The sequence below is a fragment of the Octodon degus genome, unplaced genomic scaffold, assembly GCF_000260255.1.
Source record: "Octodon degus isolate 3935 unplaced genomic scaffold, OctDeg1.0 scaffold00016, whole genome shotgun sequence".
In the NCBI taxonomy this organism is placed as follows: domain Eukaryota; kingdom Metazoa; phylum Chordata; class Mammalia; order Rodentia; family Octodontidae; genus Octodon; species Octodon degus.
In genome coordinates this window covers 13,889,623-13,908,485 of record NW_004524592.1, presented here as the reverse complement: position 1 = coordinate 13,908,485, position 18,863 = coordinate 13,889,623, and the positions used below count along the sequence as shown (strand labels likewise).

The 18,863-nt window shown below is 39.1% G+C and overlaps 1 protein-coding gene across 2 annotated transcripts; it reads left to right on the top strand.

Moving 5' to 3' along the window:
- The first annotated feature begins 910 nt into the window (after nt 1-910).
- Ctla4 (cytotoxic T-lymphocyte associated protein 4) lies at nt 911-5,826 on the top strand. 2 transcript variants are annotated; one of them, XM_004626648.1, is made up of 4 exons: nt 911-1,019; nt 3,585-3,932; nt 4,375-4,484; nt 5,722-5,826. In XM_004626648.1, exons 1-4 carry the CDS (start codon nt 911-913, stop codon nt 5,824-5,826), a joined length of 672 nt encoding a protein of 223 aa, XP_004626705.1. The 2 variants fall into 2 exon arrangements, with proteins under 2 accessions (XP_004626705.1, XP_023565856.1); XM_023710088.1 differs by lacking the exon at nt 4,375-4,484 and having other exon boundaries at nt 5,722-5,789.
- The last annotated feature ends 13,037 nt before the right edge of the window (nt 5,827-18,863 follow it).

Sequence of the window (18,863 nt, the reverse complement as noted above, 5' to 3'; positions counted from 1 at the left end):
AACATTTGTCCTATCTATGCCTTTCAGAAATCTAAGAACTCTGGTTATGCTTATTCATAGTTTTTGAATTTTATACTTACAAATGTTCTTATTAGAAAAAATCTATCCTCTTATGGAAATTTAGTTTTTATTTCTTCTTATGGAAGTTTTAATCTCTTGGGAAATTTGGCTGACTTTCCTGGATCTTCTCCAATTCAGTTTTGTTTTTGTTAAGGCTTTCAAGAGCATTTACATTCTTTTCAGCTTTTCCTGACTCTTTTTTGGTTTATTTCTTGTGATTTTGGTGTTTTCTATGAACACAAGGTTAAGGAGAGTAAGGCAAAATAATCTCTTGTCCTCCAAACATTCCACAGGATCCTTAGAAGATGATCTTCAAAGGTGGAGTGTGGAGTTCTTATTAATGACATCTATGGACAAAGGCTGTCATCAGCTCAGGGGTTTGAAGGTTAACAACTTAGTGGTGTAGGGATTCTGATGAAATGAATTTGGTGGTAAAAGATGTCTAGATAACAGAATAAAATTGGGATGTAGGGAGATGCCTGCACTCCAGGAAATTCTCGGTCTCCACTTAGTTATCCAGATCCTCAAAGTGAACACAAAACTTCAGTTTCAAATTGAATACATTTTCCATCCATGGATTGGCTTGTTTTGTTCAGTTTTACTTTGAGTGTTTGAGGTTGTCTTTTCGACGTAACTGCTAAACCCACGGCTTCCTTTCTCGTAAAACCAAAACAAAAAGGCTTTCTACTCAGGTGCCCTCTGTATGTGCTCATGTGTAGTACATATCTGGGATCAAAGGTGTCTATATAAAGTCCTTGAATCTGTGTGGGTTCAAACACATTTCAAAGGTTCAGGATCCTGAAAGGTTTCGCTCTGCTTCCTGAAGACCTGACTTATCTCCCATAAAGACATGGCTTGCCTTGGGCTCCGGAGGCACCAGGTTCAGCTGCAGATGCTTCCCAAGACCTGGCCCTGTTCTGCCCTCTTTTCTCTTCTCTTCATGCCTGTGTTCTGTAAAGGTGAGTGGAGACTTGGAACATGAAGGCGGAGGAAGCATTTCTCCCACCTTGTTTCATTTCTTTCAGCACTCAAGGGCAGTGATTTCTAGCAAAGCCAAAAGTGTAAGGTAAGTCTACAACCCTTGGCTTGGATGGCTCTGTACTCCAAGACAAGCAGGGGACAGCTGGCAGTAGCCAACGAGCAGAAGTAGAGCTCAGAACAGAGTACTAGGTTTTTAGCAGTGGCTTAATGAACATATGTGAGTGGTAGGAGGGAGACATGAGCAGTTTCAGATATAGGTATAGCATTTTGAAAGAGAATACTGTAAAGTTAAATGATTTAAGTGGGAAAAGACCCTACGCAGTTCTGAATATATTTGAGCTTATTGGGGCAATCTCAAGATTTATCTCTTATAAAATTAATTTAACTGAATTATGGAATTCTTTTCTATACAATTCAAGGGCTTTGAGGTGTAGTCATTTGTTAATTCTATAAACTAGTTAGTTAACTTGTTTAAAATCTGAATAAGTCAATGGGAAGAATGCCTTCCTCATTCCTTTCAAGATTTTAAACTCCTTTTAATCCTTTAGACTAGTTAGCTGGTGCATGCCTGTAATCTCAGCTCTTGAGAGGCTGAGACAAAAGGATTTCAGGGAGTTCAAGGCCAGCCTAGGCTATGTGAATTCAAGGCCAGCTTGAAACAACATAGTGAGAAACTGTGTAACCCCCCCCCCCAAACAAACAAATAAACAAAAAAAACCCCTATGAAATTGAAGAAATAAAGTAGGACAGGAAGGAAGACCAAAAAGAAATAAAGAAAGGAAACCAGACTCACATGGATTTCAGATGCAGAACCTCAGTTTTCAAATGAAATAAGGCTCTGTAGAGATTGATACCAGGTGTACTTTACAGTTTAAATTGAGTACTTCCACTGAATCTCAATCTTATCTCTCTTCTAAGTTAAGAAAGCATGTGGTTTGATGAAGTATGTGCTTAGGAGATAATTAAGTTCTCCTGGGGAAGAAATTACACATATTTTCCTATTTTATATACATTGAGCATGACAATATTAATACCTTTAGATGTATTCCAGTTTCTTTCTTAGGACTTTATCTCAATCAGTGTCTAGGACCTTGCCATTTTTTGGATACCAAAAAACTGTGTATGATCAGATTTAGTAGTGATGAAGTATGAGCTCACTTGGGGCAGAGGACATTAAGCTTGATCTTCCTTAGAGTTGATACAATAAAGAAGGTCAAGTGCTCACTTGGGCAGGAAACTACGGATCATTCCAAGGAATTTGTGAGGCACTGGCAGAAGAGAGGATGGTCAGGTTTGCTTACAAAAGTTTTTAATAGGGCAGAACTTGCTTAAACACTTCAAAGGATGCCCAGAGAGTGTCTCTATGGTAGGAAGAGATGAAGGTTGAGAAAGACACTATTGTCTTACTAGCCAGAGCTGCTGGAACAACAATGGCAATAATTCTTGCCATATATTCTTAGGTGCACAAAGGAAGGGACTATTGTCTCCAATATTGGATGATTTAGAGGTCGGATGGATATCTTAGAAACTCAGTGATAAATGAGAGACATTGAATGTTAAAGGTCATATTTGTTTTTACAATCTGTGCTACTAAAGGGCCAAAAAGTTTGAAGAGGTAAGTGACCTTATTCAATCTAATTTTTGAGTGTCCCTTGTAAGACTGACCAGAGAGGAATGATGTTAGCTACAAAAAGATCATTGCTTAAGATAAAGCTGCTAATTTTTGGATGATTTAAGGATGTTTGTATAGAAATCTGGCCTTCCTTGTCTTGTAGAATCCAAAAGGAAAAGAAAGAACAAAAGAGTATGAGTGTTCAAGTGAAGGAGGGAGGGAGGAAAGAAGAGGTGGTGGGCGTGGCAGGGGAAGCCCACAAAGTTAACAGCAGGGTTGCCTCACCCCAGAGAGGAAACGACCTGGTGCCCTTGGTTCTGTGGCTTCCCCATCTCACAGAATCTGTCTCTCTACAACAATAGTGCCACAGAAGGGGTGGCCGTGGCTCTGCTACCCCTGGGAGATAGAGGCGCAGGGCCAATTAGGTAAGGAGGCAGGAGTCTGAGATATGCATTGAGCTCTTAGGCAAGACACTGTACTTAAACTCCAGAAGTTCCCCTAGTCCTCATTACATGACCTGAACTACATAGTTTTATTACACGTTTAGGACACCAGAGTTGGTAGGCACTTTGTTATCATGCGATCTAAACCCCTTTTCTACATGTGTGAAAAATGAGGGGAGGAGGAGGTTGCCCAAATGGCCTATTTCATGTTAGAGCCATGTCTTTTATCTGTCACATCTGGGTGTTTTCTTCCCTGTCTTTAAGAAATGATTTCTCAGTAAGGAAACCTCCTTAGGAGGGCAGCTGGAAGACAGTTGAGAGATGTTGGGGGTTTTGGCATGGGCGAGGAGGGAAGGGAATTGTTGGGTTTGCCGGAGGCAAGCGTTTAGGACTAGAAAGTGAGGCTGGAGATATCAGAGATACCCATTCCTGGGCCTGGCGTGGATGTGTGCCTAGTCACCAAGTTCCTTCTCATTTTTCCGTGTCAGCGATGCACGTGGTCCAGCCTGCTGTGGTTCTGGCCAGCAGCCGGGGCGTCGCCAGCTTTGAGTGTGAGTATGCCTCTGTGCATAATGCCAGTGAGGTCCGGGTGACGGTGCTGCGGCAGATGGCGAGCCAGACCTCTGAATTCTGTGCCGCGACCTACACAGTGGAGAGGCAGCTGGCCTTCCCCGAGGACTCGGCCTGCGCTGGCACCTCCAATGGGAGCAAAGTGAACCTCACCATCCAAGGCCTACGTGCTGTGAACACTGGGCTCTACATCTGCAAGGTGGAGCTCATGTACCCACCGCCATACTTGGTGGGTACGGGCAACGGGACCCAGATTTATATCATAGGTGAGCAAAGACATTCCACTAAGCTAAGACCTTTTGCATCACTGCCTTCTTTGTATGAAAATAACTTTGTTCCTTTATTTTAGATGTCTCATTTGTAGGGCTGTAGAAATGTTCCCTCAGTGTTCTTGATCATAGGATAGCCTGGGTTTATGGGTGGTGACATTAATAGCATTCTAATTATAAAAGGAAAGGATTGGGGAAGATGTTTATTTCTGCTGCCAGGTCCTTGCTCTGTGACAACTACGGTGAAGTTTGCCTTGTGCCTTTAGTAGGACACTGTGGGGAAGTTGTCTCAAATAGTTAGACTTCTCCTGGATGACCAAGGCAATTTTGGACTGGGTAGCAAAGTCTGGAAGCTTTAGCTTGTTTACTCAGCAAGGAGCAAAGTGGGCCCTAACGTTGAAGCCGGTCTCTGGGAGGCTCTGTTGTGTTTCCTTTGCAGATCCAGAACCATGCCCAGATTCTGACTTCCTCCTTTGGGTCCTTGCAGCAGTCAGTTCAGGGCTGTTTTTTTACAGCTTCCTCATCACAGCTGTTTCTTTGAGCAAAATGGTAAGTATGCTGCAGACAGTGTGCCATGTTTGGTGGGGTTGTAGTCAGTCATTCAGATCCACTGACCAAATCACCACTTCAGGGTTAATTCTGGGGGATGAAGCAACCCATAAAGAGGAGGAAGGACAGTGCAAAGAACACTAGAGCCTTAACACTGGCCTTTGGGGTTTCAAGATGACTAATATGGTCATGAGCATGTTTGACATTGAATGTTTGTGTGCTTCTGAGCAGAGTTTCAGTTTGAGTAACTGAGCAACATGGGACAGCTGCTTTGCTCTGTATCTTCATGACAACTGTGTTTAGGTTGTCTGTATTTTATTTGAAATACAAGATGAGGTTGGACAAAATGCTGCGAGGAAGGATGACCAGGATGGACTTTTATTCTCCTGCTAAATGTCCCTCTGCTTCTTGTGAAAACCATCTTTTGGGGTCACCCTATGCCTTCCTTGTCTATAGCTGCCCAAAGAGTCCCTGTCCCTGTTAAGTGCCCTTGATGAAGAGATCCTGGGCTCTCTTCCAGCCCAATAATGAAATTTCCATTTTGATTTACTGCAATTGTCAGTCATGAAAGAGAAAGAGGCATGCAAACAGGCCTCTTGGCAATCCCTGTCAGCACCCTCTGCCTATGTCACAAACTACTCTACATCCTATGCCTCTCTCCTCTCTCTTCTTCTTTTTCTCCTCTCTCTCCTCTTTCTGTCTTGGAGACATATACCCCCACTCCCACTCCCACATACATACAATTCTAAGAGCCTATGCTCGACTGACAGTGATTTTGTGTGCTCCTACCTCATGTGCTGTCCATGGCTATACACAGTTTATGGAGGTAATAGACTGGTAGCTGATGCAGACAGAAAAATTGTGATAAAAACCATGTGAAGAATGGAGGCAAGAAAAACAGTTCTCATAGAAGATAAGTCGAGTTGATTCCCTATCAAGCTTGTTCTTCCACAGACAAGATCTGGTCAATTTTGGTGTTATCCAGGGTGTTCTATGTTGTCAAAAATCTCTTCTATCTTCCAGTCAGGGAAAATTATTGCTATTTTACATCCAAATCACTGATCTAAAAAGAATATTAACAGTGCAATCAAGAAAATCTCCTGGAGTTTATAATTCTGTGTGTTGTGAACATGTATTTTCTGTTGGGTAGGGACTCAATATTTGCTGAGTCCAATTATAGATCGATGTAGCTTTTTATTCTTTGTTAATAATTACCATTTCTTTTCATGTTTGGCAGCTGAAGAAGAGAAGCCCTCTTACAACAGGGGTCTATGTGAAAATGCCCCCCACAGAGCCGGAATGTGAAAAGCAATTCCAGCCTTATTTTATTCCTATCAATTGAGAGACTATTGTCAAGAAGAAAGAACATACTTCAATTTCTAAGAGCTGAGGCAATTCTAACTCACTTTCCTCTCCAGCTATCTTGTTTATTTGTGTATTTTTGGGAATTCATCTCTCTTCAATATAAAGCTGTATTCAGACCTCAAATTAAGCATACTACAATTTACATCAGGGGAGCATGAAAGCAGAACTAGAGTATTTCTGCCATGTCAAACCCAGTTTTAGTAAAAGCATAATTTGGGAGGAATAGGAGGAAGCAGCATTAGGAGGGTCAGGAAATAAGTTTGAGAATGACACAGTCCCAAGAAAGGGAAGAAAGGGAACAGGGGAAAGAACTATTGTACACACTGTCTATTTACCCATGAGATGTTTATAGCTGAAATGATTTTACATTTTTAGACTGTACTATTTGTCATACCATATGTATAATTATATGAAGATTTAAAAAATATTCACATGGCTATGTTTTAGTCAGTGATTCCAGAAGTTGTATTGTACCAATATGTATTTTTAATAGTAGTGTGCACGGGGGTCACATGTTCTTTAGTGTGTTTGCTGTAGATTTAAAAAAGAATATAAACACTATACGGTAATGTCTTCCCACTGTGGTTTCTGGAGAAGTTTAATGGATGAGCTCAGGACACTAATATGCCAGGGAGAAGGCAGGGTCTCTTCTTGATTGGTCTGGAAATGGGATGAGATTATAGCAGTACTCAGTTATACAGAATTGGTATTGACAGGATCTTCAGGCCTGTACAGAAGCTCCTTTCAGTGATATGCAAGAGAGCTGAAGTGGGGATGTCTGTGTTACCTTGATGGAATATTGTCAGGACAATGACCCTCTTCAGGAGACCTGTAGGGACCACCTTCTAGAAGCTCCAGCCTCATCAGCTGAATCTCTTACACACATCATCAATGCCACAGAGGGAGGACAGCAACGGGTGTCAGAATGGGGTGCATACATTTTTCTGAAAATGAACACTGTTGGTGTTTTTTTAACTCAATATTTTCTATGAAAATGAAAACAAATGTATAATATTTGAAATTAAATAAAAGCCTTTGGCAGTTATTTTCTGGCATTATCTTTTTTGGGTTCATTTATTTATATGTTGTCTATGTTTAAAGTGTGCAACATGGTATTTTGGTACACATGTATGTGGAGGTTTTGAATGGCTATGTTACTACAGTCAGTTCTAAAATGGAATGGGAGGATGCTCTGGTGTTATCATACTTGCCATTCAGGGTTTGATTGCTTTATGCAGCAGTTAGTGGAATCTCTAGTATTAGAAATACTGCAAGTGAATTGGGCAAACACAAAAGGGCAGATCGTGCTTCATGAAACAGCTACACACCAGCCCATTACTTTCAAGACCTTTCTTATGAGAATTCATCCCGTTATGTTTTGATTTCTTCTACTGAAGAGGTAATGTGGGTTAGCACAGGCAGATCAGTCCTTTACAAATCAGTGGCATGCTCTTCAATTCATGCCTTTCACCTTGCCTTCCTTATCCACAACTTTCTCATCTCATTGCATACTGATTACAGTTGCCACAGTAACACCAGTGTTGTCAGTGATGCTCTTTGCAGCCATTTTGATTTTTCTTCATGGTAAATGAAACTTTGTCTTGGACTTTACAAATGGATTATATTGCATATATATTTTCCATATTGCTATCGTCTGGCAAGACCTAGACCTGGCTAACTGAAGTCTCACTGATTCTTGGTTAACCAAAGTGTGGCCTTAGCGCCCTAAGATTTCTTATTCTTGACCTACACATCATGTTATTGTCTTGTGCAGTGAACTGCAGTGCAGCCAGAGACTTATAACTGAATACATTGGGTTCTTTGCTAAAATCATGGATTAAAGAGCTTACTTCTAAATGCACTAATTTATAGTCTTTTTTTCCAGTTTTCAGAGCTTTGCACTTCAGAGAAATTCTCTATTGTTTCTTACTACTCACCAAATTTTAAGAATTGCTACCTGTTTCAGTCTCTCTGTTTCTCCATTTCTCTCTTTTCTCTTTTTTCTTGCTCTCTCCATTTCTCTCCCTCTTGGTCATTTTCTCTTCTCCCCCCTTTTTCCCTCCCTTCTTCTCTCCCTATTCCCTCTTTTCCTTTGCTCTCTCTTTTTCTTTCTCTCCCCCAATAAACAAACATGAGAGTATTTTAGTATACATTTCTTAAAGATTTTTTAACATAAAAAATGACTAGATCTTTCAAAACAGAGCTATGATTATTATTTCAAAAGAGTCCCTACTATGTGGAAGATTATGTCTCTTGCTCCCAGAATTTGGTGGGCAGTCATTTGAAATATGCAATAGGAGGCCCGGTGAACAGCATGGTATCATTTCTAGTGCTCCAAATGTCTTTAGAGAGATCATACTGTTCCATAGTTGGTGGTAGATCTGAATGGTAGAGAGAACCTTACAAGGGCTCTCACAACTACCTTTCAGACTATTAGATAATGAACTACTTTACATAAGCTTAATATCTCCCGAAATTCTATCATTTGTTACTTGAGTTAACATTTCTCTCTTTTGTCTTGGAAAAATAAAATACTCCTTAACTCAGAAGGGTTTTTTTTTTTTTTCTCTGAATGCCTTCAGGGTAGGTTTGGCTGGCTTGAGTTGTGGGGATCGAACCACAGCAACCTGAGCCTGAGTGCTTGGTTGAAGCAGCCACTTAAAGAACTGAGCTAAGGGGCAGGCCCCCAATACTCCTTAACTCAAATAAGTTTTCTCTACAGTAGATAATAGAATAAAAAAGACTTTGACATAGTGTTTCATTGAAAGGTAATATAACTGAGGGTGGGCATGAAATGAAAGCCTTTCCCCTTTTTGTTTATGAGCATAGAGCCTTTGCCTGAAATACTTGAATGCATTCTCCCTCAGAGGATTCCAAATTTCATTACCATCGCCATTTCTAGGAACAAGGCCCCAGAGAAGCCCAAAGACTCCATCTGAATAGAGCTTGATCTGCAATGCATGAGAACCTTCTCCTCTGAAGCCAAAACCCTTCTCCTTTGACCCACTTTTCCCAGGCATGAGTGTGGATGGAGGGGAGCAGGATAGAGCTGCAGGGACTATAGGTCAACTTCCTTCATGTACTCTAACACGTGCCTCTGTTCTCTCTTCTTCCAACATGGAACCCTCATTTCTGCCACTTTGAATTTTCCAATTTTTCACCTCCCAATGTCTTATTCCACCATCCTCATATCAATCAAGATTAACCTTAAATTCTGTTTCCTCAGTCAGACTCACTGACACTCATACTCTCTCTGTTTTACCACTATCCTTGGTTTCATCTCTAATAATTTCAAGCATGCAAGTCTTTTCTTCCCTGTTTGACAGGAAACATTTCCAAGACAAGGATGCTTCTTAGGTCACTTTAGCCTAATATCTTTTCCATTTGAACAGCAAGACTCTGTGTAGATCAGTTCATCTTAAACCAGAGAGTACCAGAATGTGAGATCCTTACCCCAGTTGTGCGTGTGTGGTCTCATTTTTATTCACTCTCTTTTTTAAAAATTAATTTTATTGAGAAACAAATAGTAATGAGACAGTTTCAAAACCAATTAGGACAATTTCAATAATTAATATATTGCATATTGTTGTCTTCGTAGTGGTTATTCATAGTACAATAACCACATCTTCGTAGTGGTTATTCATAGTACAAGATGCAGACACGATATCTTGTCTAAACACTATTAGTACAAATCTTTCTTCTCATTGAATTAAGGGAAAGTAGCTGTGTATCTATCCTAACTATTTTGTATGTATAGATACAAAATGGTCTTTCATTTCTATTGCCTTTTCTTGTTTAGTTTTGTCAGAGATGGGTATTCGATTGCCATTTAAATATTGTAGGTGTGTGAATTCAGCATATTCACTCTCTTTTACCCTGTTTTGAACTATGAGTTTTGCTACAACTGAGCGTATTTTCATACCCAGGCTGAGTCTTACTCTATATCCCCTATTCATACCCATGTAACTTAACTCATTTGGGATCAACATTGCAAAATATCCATGTCTCTTATTAACTAGAGAAAATGCCAATTGAGATATTTAAGAATTTCTAGATTCAAATTATTTCATGATGTCCCAAAGGATCAGAACAACTTTCTCTGGAAAGTTTTTCTTCCTATCACCTTACTTCTCCTTCACACTTGATTAGAGTTACGACTTTGTCTCCATAGAGACCCAGTTTTACTGTACACATTTTTTTTTCACATTTCAGGTCAATTTTCCTCTGTTAGGCCTGAAAGTATGATTCACCTTATTGATGGAGAGGAAGGAAAGTTTTTTCCTCTCCTCTTTTATATTTTATTAGTTATATGGTACGATAGAAGTTGATTGGTAGGTTTCCCAGATTTATTAAAAAACACCTCAAGGGGAAAAGAAAACACAAAACAAAACCTAATGTGGTCAGTATGTGGTGCTGACAATCCTGTCAGCAGGAATGTTTATGCTTCTATAACTGTAAGAACAAGAAGTGTGCTGGAGACTCTTCATTAGAAATCCCTAGGCAGGGACAGTCTGTGTCCATGGCTCTTGCTCCAGCTGCGACAAGATCTGCAGTGTCCACTCCTGGGCACACTGGGATAGATGCTCTGACATGCTCAGAGGTAACTGCTCATGTGTGGGAATGGTAATTTACTTCCTAAGCTTTTTCTAAGAAGCCAGTCCACCCTTCTGTTGTAACATGTGGTGAGGAATCTGGCATCCCGCCCTCCTTGCCAATCTCTGCTGCTATGAATACACTGTATTATAGTTGTCCTTACATGTATGGTGTACAATCATTAACTAGAGGAATTGGGAAAATTATGGTGCTTCAGTTCCCAGTGTAGTCTTCACATTTTAGAAGAGAGAAAGCATCAGAGAATACTAAGAAGCTTAACAAAGGTCACAGATTAGGGCAAATTTTGAACAGGTTGAGAAAATAGATAACTGGATTTCACCAAATGCTGTGCCATAGATGACACGAAGTACTTTCAGCCCAGCAGTGTCCTTTCTTGTGGATTCCAGAACATCATGGTTGTCACTCAAGCCTCCTGTCAGAAATCATTATCTTTCCATTTTACACCAAATATTCCAGTTAGATTTGGCGGATGGGCACCAGTGTTACTGGCCTGATGGTGGTTCTACTTTTTCCTTGATCTTTCAGGACACTGGCAAGAGAAGCTCTGGTGACCCAACCTGTCCTTGGAAATCCCATGGAAGAATGCTATCAAGGAGAAAAAAAGACTGCCCACTGGCAGTTAGCAGGGCCTAAAGATTACAGAGGGAGTTTCTAATACCTGCTGGAAGTCATTACTGAGTATCAACTATCAAGATGACCTGGGCTCTTTTTATCACACCCACTCAAGTTACCATAGCAACCAATAGTGTTTCAAAAACATGGCATTAGCCACACAAAACAAAATCTACTTGAACAAAGAGAAAAGGCAGTCTCTGGGAAGAATTGTTGGAAATAGGTTTCAGGAGGCGATCGTAAGTTTTAGAAAACTACGCAAGCCATATTACTTGCACAGCATTCCTCTGAAGGATGTTTGCTTTCCTTTTTCCTTTACCTTGACAGTATTGTGGTTGATCTTGTGTTCATTCCACCATTTGTTCATTTCATTCAACTTGTCAAAATTGAGTTATGCTGTTCTTTGTAGTGAGTTGGCAAAAAAAGTCTCTAGTTTCCTGTGAGAATTTTTGGCCTCAGGTATTTCAAAGATTTCTTTAACTAAAGTTGAATGTTAAAGACAGAAAGCCTGGATATGTGAGTGAAGGCTAGCATTCTCATAGATTTTTCTTTTCCTATTGATGAGGCTGCCTTACCTGAGACAGTTCTTATGAAGATATTAGAAACTCCCTCTTCTTATGAACTGTCTCAGGTAAGGCAACCTCTTTATGAAAAGGAAAAGGAAACTTATGAAGCCTTTCATGCTTCACAAATGATGTCCCTTGCTAACGTATTTCCCACAGTGCCCTGAAGAAGAGGTTCTGCCATCATCTCCATTTTCAGATGACAAAACTGAGGTTCAGAAAGGTTGTATAATTTGCCACAAACCACATAGCTATTAAGTGACATCATTAGGATTAAGATTGATGTGAGATGCCAAAGCCTTTATTATTTCTAAATGGCTGTGTTTCAATTGTGGGGGCTACCTGCAGAAGGGAAAGAGAAAATGAAAAAAGAATGGTGATTCAAGTGCCAGAGAAGTCTGGCACAGGTCAAAGGGACTATAGACAGATACTGAGGCAAAAAAATATTATTTTGTGTAAATATTTTAAAGGTTTCCAGAAGGCAATAAGATAATCTCTAGCAGCTGATAATTTGAGAGTCACAGAAAGAGAGAAAGAGAAAGAAAGAGAGAGAAAGAGAAAGAGAAAGAGAGAGAGACTAAGAGAGAGAGAGAGAGAGAAAGAGAGAGACAGGGAGAGAGAAGGAAAGAGAGAGGGAGAGAGAGGGAAAAGAGGCTTTTAAAGGTCATTCTGATCCATGCCCTTCATCTTTCCCATTCACTGATGCTGAAGCCAGTGACATAACATTATTAGTTGGCAGCTATTATAGTGTCTTAAACTGAACTATAACATGCTCCTTGAAAGTAGGAGTGATTTTCCAATCAAAAGAGATAATAAAAATAGCAGCAAATGGAAATCCAGAAGTTGCCATATGTGTGTGCCTATGAACCCCATAAAGGGCTAGTGTGTAAAAGGATAATAATGTTTGGAAATATTTTTTAAAATAATCAGCTTGGAGTACAAAGTAAGAGTGTTGGGGAAGAAAAGGAGGCAGTCTTTAAGTGAGGGGTTGGGGAATGCTAGGAAATGGTGAGGAATCTAGCTGAGAGGGAAAGAAACCACAGGGAATAAAAGCAGAAATAAGACTTGAATAATCTCCCAAGTGGAAAATGAAGTGGGCCAGTGTTCTCTGAATAAAATGCAGACGAGACCCAATGCTGTAAGTCACAGGGAAGATTGAGAACTGGGGATAATTCCTCTAAGGCTGTGATGGAAGTAGCTGTGCAGAAGTAACTTCTACTAGAGGTTCAGTTATGGGAATATCTGTGGGCAGAAAAGAAAAAGACTTTTCCTGCCTGGAATGGAAATTAAAGGCAATGGTTTCCCTCTGGATCCAGGCAAGGATGTGCATGTGGTGGGATGCACACTGAGTAAGGGTGGAGGCTGAATGTCAGGGAGCAGCATCGGGAGCATCACAAAGAACTTACTTAATACTTAGGAGTGTGCAGGGCTGAATAGGATAGTCCTCACTTGTGCCAATTTGAGTGTTCACAGGTTTTGTAACTTGTACCTAACAGGAGAGGATTCAAGGATGGCCTGAAGATTCTGTTCAAGGTGTGAAGAGCTAACTGTTATGAAGTTTGGGTTAGACTTATTTTTGTGGGCTTCTTGGAGCTCTCAGCCCTAGTCCCAGAAGCATATGACAGAAATTGTACTTGACATTATTTTTCTTTCAGTGTTGGGCTTTGTCTCAAAGTAGGGGAGAAGGCAGTGGATGCTGTCATATTAGAGCCTGACTCAAGGCAGCCCTGCTGGATCTTTATCTTCAGATGTGGATAAAAGGATGAGTAAGATGACTGGGTGATTCAGGGCTTGGGAAATGGACCCAGCTGAACGACTAGCTCTGGCAGCATGGGCAGTGTTCCTCTGGACTGCACCTGGGGCTTGTGATGGGTTCATCTTCCATCAGGCTGGTGTTTCTCTTCACAAAGGCTTAGCTCACAGGGCATAGCATCGATTGTGTCATAAAGGCAAATTGTTGTGAGTGTATAATACCCATGTCTACCCTTTAGGATATTTCTATTGATGAATTATAGATTGTAATTTTATGAGTTTTATTAAATTAAGCAATAAGCACTTCACAGGAAAAAGGTATTGAATTTTTAATATTTGTTGAGTGTGTATAACAAAACATCAAAAAATTTTTTAACATTGGTTTTGGTGTACAAAGTCTTATAAAAATTCTTACATGAACTACAATGAAGATACCAATAAAGTGCTTCAAAAATAATCTTTACTTCAATTATCACATTTAAGGCAGTCTTCTCTCATGACAACAGCACATTCCACACACACGTATCACTTACACTGACAGCACATGTGTTTTGCTTTCCTGACCTTTTTGTAGGACATACTTGGCATCTTGCTGTTCTTGCTGTTTTGTCAGGTGGTTCTCTTTATATTAAACAATGTGTAGCTAAAAGGAACAGAAAATATCCATAAAATAAAGTATTAAATTCTTACTATGTATTGTGTGTTTAAGACAAACATCAACATTTTCACATTATCTGTGTACTTGCTTACAAAACATGAAAGATAAATCACTAATAAACATCAGTAATGAATTCCTATATGAACTACAATGAAAATAGGAGTAGAATTCTACACCAAAATATATTTTCTTCCATTGTTACACCTTACACAGTCTTCACACATGAAAACTGCATCTTCCAGGCACACATCTTGTTTACACTAACAGCATATGTGCTGTCTTGCCTTGCCTTGCTTGCCTGCGTGGCAGGCTATGCTTGTCACTTCTCTTGTATTCCTCTTTTGTCAGGAGGTTCTTGCTATATTATACAATGTGCACTTAGCAGAAGAGGTGATATCAATAAAATACAACATCAAATATGTAATAAGTGTTGAGAGTAGACACCAACATTTTCATATCAGCTTTTTGCTTGCTTAAAAAAAACTAAAGGATGGTACTATAAATATAATTAGGTATAGCATGGGAAAAAACCTAAAAGAAAACATACAGCAGCAGGGGTTCAACATCCATTGTGCCATGCCAGCTCTGCCCCTGGGGCACACTGAGATTGTGATTGAGACTGGGCGTGGTGGTACGCTCCTGTAATCCCAGCACTTGGGAGGCTGAAAACAGGAGAATCACTACAAGTCCGATCTACGTAGTGAGACCCTGTAGACCCTGCACTAATTTTTAAAAAAGACATAAACATCAGAAATAAAAACCTATGTGGGCTATAATGTAAATACAAACAAAAATATATCACAGAAATAATGTTTGGTCAACTGTCACATTCAAGGTAGTCTTCACACATGAAAACTACATATTCCATACATAAGTATGGCTTATACTGATAGCATGTTTGTCTTCCTGTCCTTTTCTGTAGGGTACAGTTGACATATTTTTTGGTTTTCCTATTGTCTTAAGTTTTGTAATGCTGTACACTTGTCAGTCCACCAGTGTCCTCCATAATTTTCATGTAGTTCCCTAGGCAGAAAGATTTTGGTTTTCTCCACTGAAATGATCTTTTATAAGGTTCAGTCCCAATCCCTTGAGAAAACGTCTCCATAGTAATTTGCTCTTATTGTTTTCTTGTAAACTATAACAGTTTTTATGCTCTATATATCTAGGGTTGAGGAAAAGCATTGACCACCATTTTATGTTTCAAGTGACATCATAGTTGTTGCGAAACGCATCAACAATATCTGCTCGTCCTTTGGTTTTGTTGTAGAATGTTATCATCTCAGATTTTCATTTTGTCAAGGTTTTCCTATCAATATTTCCATGATGGGACAATGTTGACATAAACAGTACTAGCTAGAAAAAGAATTGATAATCTAGTTGCTATCCACTCATTGTTTGAGAGGTTTGTGAGTAATTGTCCAACAATTTAAACACAATCTGACTACATGACTGTTGATGAACATCCTGCAGCAATGTCATTGTAGTATTTGGCATTTTTCTTTGCCATATCCAAGCCAATACTATATCTTTTGATCCAAAGATTGTACTATACAATTTTCTGCCTTGATATTACAATATTTCATTTGCAATTTATGCTTTGTTCCTTCATACAGATCTGATGTTCAACATGTGCTCTGTTAGCAGAAGTAACATTAATTTGAAACTGATAAGCCAATTGTCTAATGTTACAGTCCAATTATTTAGGGAGATGTAGCAATAAGTCTGTTCACAACATCATTTGGTTTATTACTTTATGAATAGGGGAACTGTTGGCTGAGTACCAAGACACATTTCTAAATTGAAAACACAATAAGTCTTTGCATCTACAAGGGCATAATTTTTATGCTATATTTTTGGCATATATTGCCTGAAGCTACAATGACAATGCTGCAGGATGTTCATCAACAGTCATGTAGCTAGACTGTGTTTAAATTGTTGGACAATTACTCACAAACCTCTCAAACAATGAATGGATAGCAACTAGATTATCAATTCTTTTTTTTTTAATGGGTGGTTTTGTCATCAAAGCTCAGGCAGCTTTGAAGGGACCCACATTTCTTCAGTGTCATTTTTACTCTACAAACTATAAGTGTACACACATTTCTTTGCCATAAGTCTTTTACATTCCTGTGATTACCATGAGCAAGCAAGCCCTGTTAAGTTTAGCAGATCTATGAATGCTTACAATTTAGCCAAGGAGGTGTCATAATAAATATTTTTGAGTTTGGTTATTGGTGCATACAGAACATTTTACTTGTATTTCAGCATTTGTGTATCTTGCAAGATCTGATAGTATATTGTCTGGAGTAAACAATTCCTAAGACTGAATGGCAGTGCTGGCATTCTGTCCAATAGGTTTTACCCCTGCCAAGATCCTCGTTATATTTCTGGACCTAGCTCTAATGTTGGATCACTCCATTTGGCAGCATTTTGACTAGTCAAATACATACTTACATGGCTGCTATGTCATCATCTGAGTCAAGGAGGTCTGCATTCCCTATGTCTGGATGAGTCAATTCTTGCTCCAATTCACTATCACAGGAACTTTGGCTCAGACGGCCAACATCAAAGCCATCATCTTCATTATCCACACAAAAGACACCTGTTGATTCACTTTTGACCTCCTCCAAAACTTGCAAATCTGTTTTTTCATGTGTAATTGTACTGAATTGGGCTACTTCTACCAGAAAAATCAAAAGGAAACTTAAAGAAATCCTAAATGCACAGAAAAAAAGCAGTGATATTTCATGAGCAAAACTCATTTGTTGCTGCTTTGGAATTTCTGTACACATCTCAATGTCTGTCTGCCTAGTGAGTAAATGTGCAGATGTGTTTTTGTTTTCCCCAGATGTAGCTATTGTGAATGGAACCTATATTCTATAATGGTTAAATACACATTTCCAAAACTTAAGAGTGGTGTGGGTGCATTTGACCCCTTTGATGCTTAGGTAAACATACATAAATCCTGCTAGACTGAGCATTATATGGATAAAAATCTTGGTTTGACACTTAGACACATGTACATACTTGCTGTTCATTGTACTAAGTGTGTAAACACAAAGATTGCTTCCTGAATTGCCCAAGTGTAGCTACTGGGATGCACAGCTGGCCACTATTATGCTAAGGTACAAATCTACCATAGAAAAGTATGGGATGGATTGCAACTCAGTGTTAGGCCTGGGAGGTGGGTGCCATGCAGGAAAGGATATGGTAGGAAATAGCTAATATAAGAGAGTTTTAATCTTCTGATGATACAATTGATTTATGCTAGAATTCCCATCAACATTTGGAGGTACAGAGAATATGGATTCCATGATGGGGATGGTTGGGGAGCGGGAGAGAGGCTGTGAAGGGTGTCAGGGAGAATTGGAATGCTCAGAATAAGCCATGACCAGAATTGAATTGAATGTCCTAAGTTGGGAGGATTGTATTTTCCTAGTGACCTTGCTTAAAAGTATTGCCATGGACTGAGTTTGGGACCAATCAAAGGGCCAGTGATCCCAGCCATCCTTTTAAACACATTCCTTTAGCAAATCATGGATAGTAATTACAGTTGCCACTGTAACTTCAGGAATTTTAACCACTTTTTATCCGTCCTAAGACTCAGCTCCAATGTAAATTCTTTGTAAAATTTTCTCAAACATCATATTGCTACTCTGTTTTGCATTGAGTTCTTCCTTCATTTAGCACATACTGCTCTAAAGTATCAGTGCTTATGTCCTTGTCTTTCCATCAGTTCTGTTCAACCTTTTGATAGAACTATATTATTTGTGTTTTTCCCACATAATTCTCCCAAGGTCTCCCCATGTTAAGTGGCATAAGATTTGAATTTGGGTCAGTCTGGGCTCTTTTCCTGAAATTCTATATTCAGGGCTGTACAATTCAGAATATTGGAAAAGGTTTCAGTAGGAGAAAAACAAGATTGCATTATGAGCATAGGCAGATATATCAGACGTTTCTTGGCTGTCTAGAACTGGGCCCCTACTTCTCTGCCTTCCAAAATTGCCATCTTCTATAGTGCCTTATAAATACTGGATCAAATTAGTCTTGATGAATCTGACTTTTGACAACTGTCCTACCACTACTGTCTTTATTTAGTAATTGCTGGACTATATCCTTCTAATTTGGCTGCCCAACCTACAAAATGTTTCAACTCAGTTGCCTTTTTTGTCTAGTAAAGCTGAGAGAATTATTTTATAATAACATTCTGGAAAAAATATAGTCAATGGAAAATTTTAATGAAAAAGAACATGATAGAAACAGAATTTTAAAATCATAAATTGGAAAACATGTAGCAATAGCTTTATCCACTAGCCTGTATTCCGTGAACATCTGTGGAAATTTGCAGATATTAAATTAGATGCAGGCCAGTTTTTCTGTTTGCATAACATAACAGAAACTTAATTGAAAACCACACAGTAACTTCATAAAGCCAAATAAGACATCTATCCTCTTCAAGGTCTGTTCAACTTAAAGAAAGTTACTTGCTTTGGTGTTTGAATGAAAAGATTTTCGCTATTACTCTTATTAAATATATATGTATATATATTAGTTAATAAAGTATATGTAATCATCTGTCCCACAGTTTTGTTATTTTCAAGAGTGATTATAATAGAGATAACTGTTTATATATAAAGTTAGTCTTACTTGGTCTATATTCTATTGTTTAACTATTTACCCATGTATAGATTTATGTCTGTGTTCCCTTCCATTAAAAACACTGATCATCAGCCTTCTCAGAGGATCTAGAGGATGAGTGTAGAAGAGTCACTACATTTATGGAAAGGGTATATAATAGGTCCTGGGTGGAAGGTG

What these genes read in the sequence shown, in the direction of transcription:
- Ctla4 (XM_004626648.1), top strand. Translation starts at nt 911, where the DNA reads ATGGCTTGCCTTGGGCTCCGGAGGCACCAGGTTCAGCTGCAGATGCTT. An exon ending in CATGCCTGTGTTCTGTAAAG is followed by an intron (nt 1,020 to 3,584) that starts GTGAGTGGAGAC and finishes TTTCCGTGTCAG; the next exon opens with CGATGCACGTGGTCCAGCCT. An exon ending in CTGTTTCTTTGAGCAAAATG is followed by an intron (nt 4,485 to 5,721) that starts GTAAGTATGCTG and finishes CATGTTTGGCAG; the next exon opens with CTGAAGAAGAGAAGCCCTCT.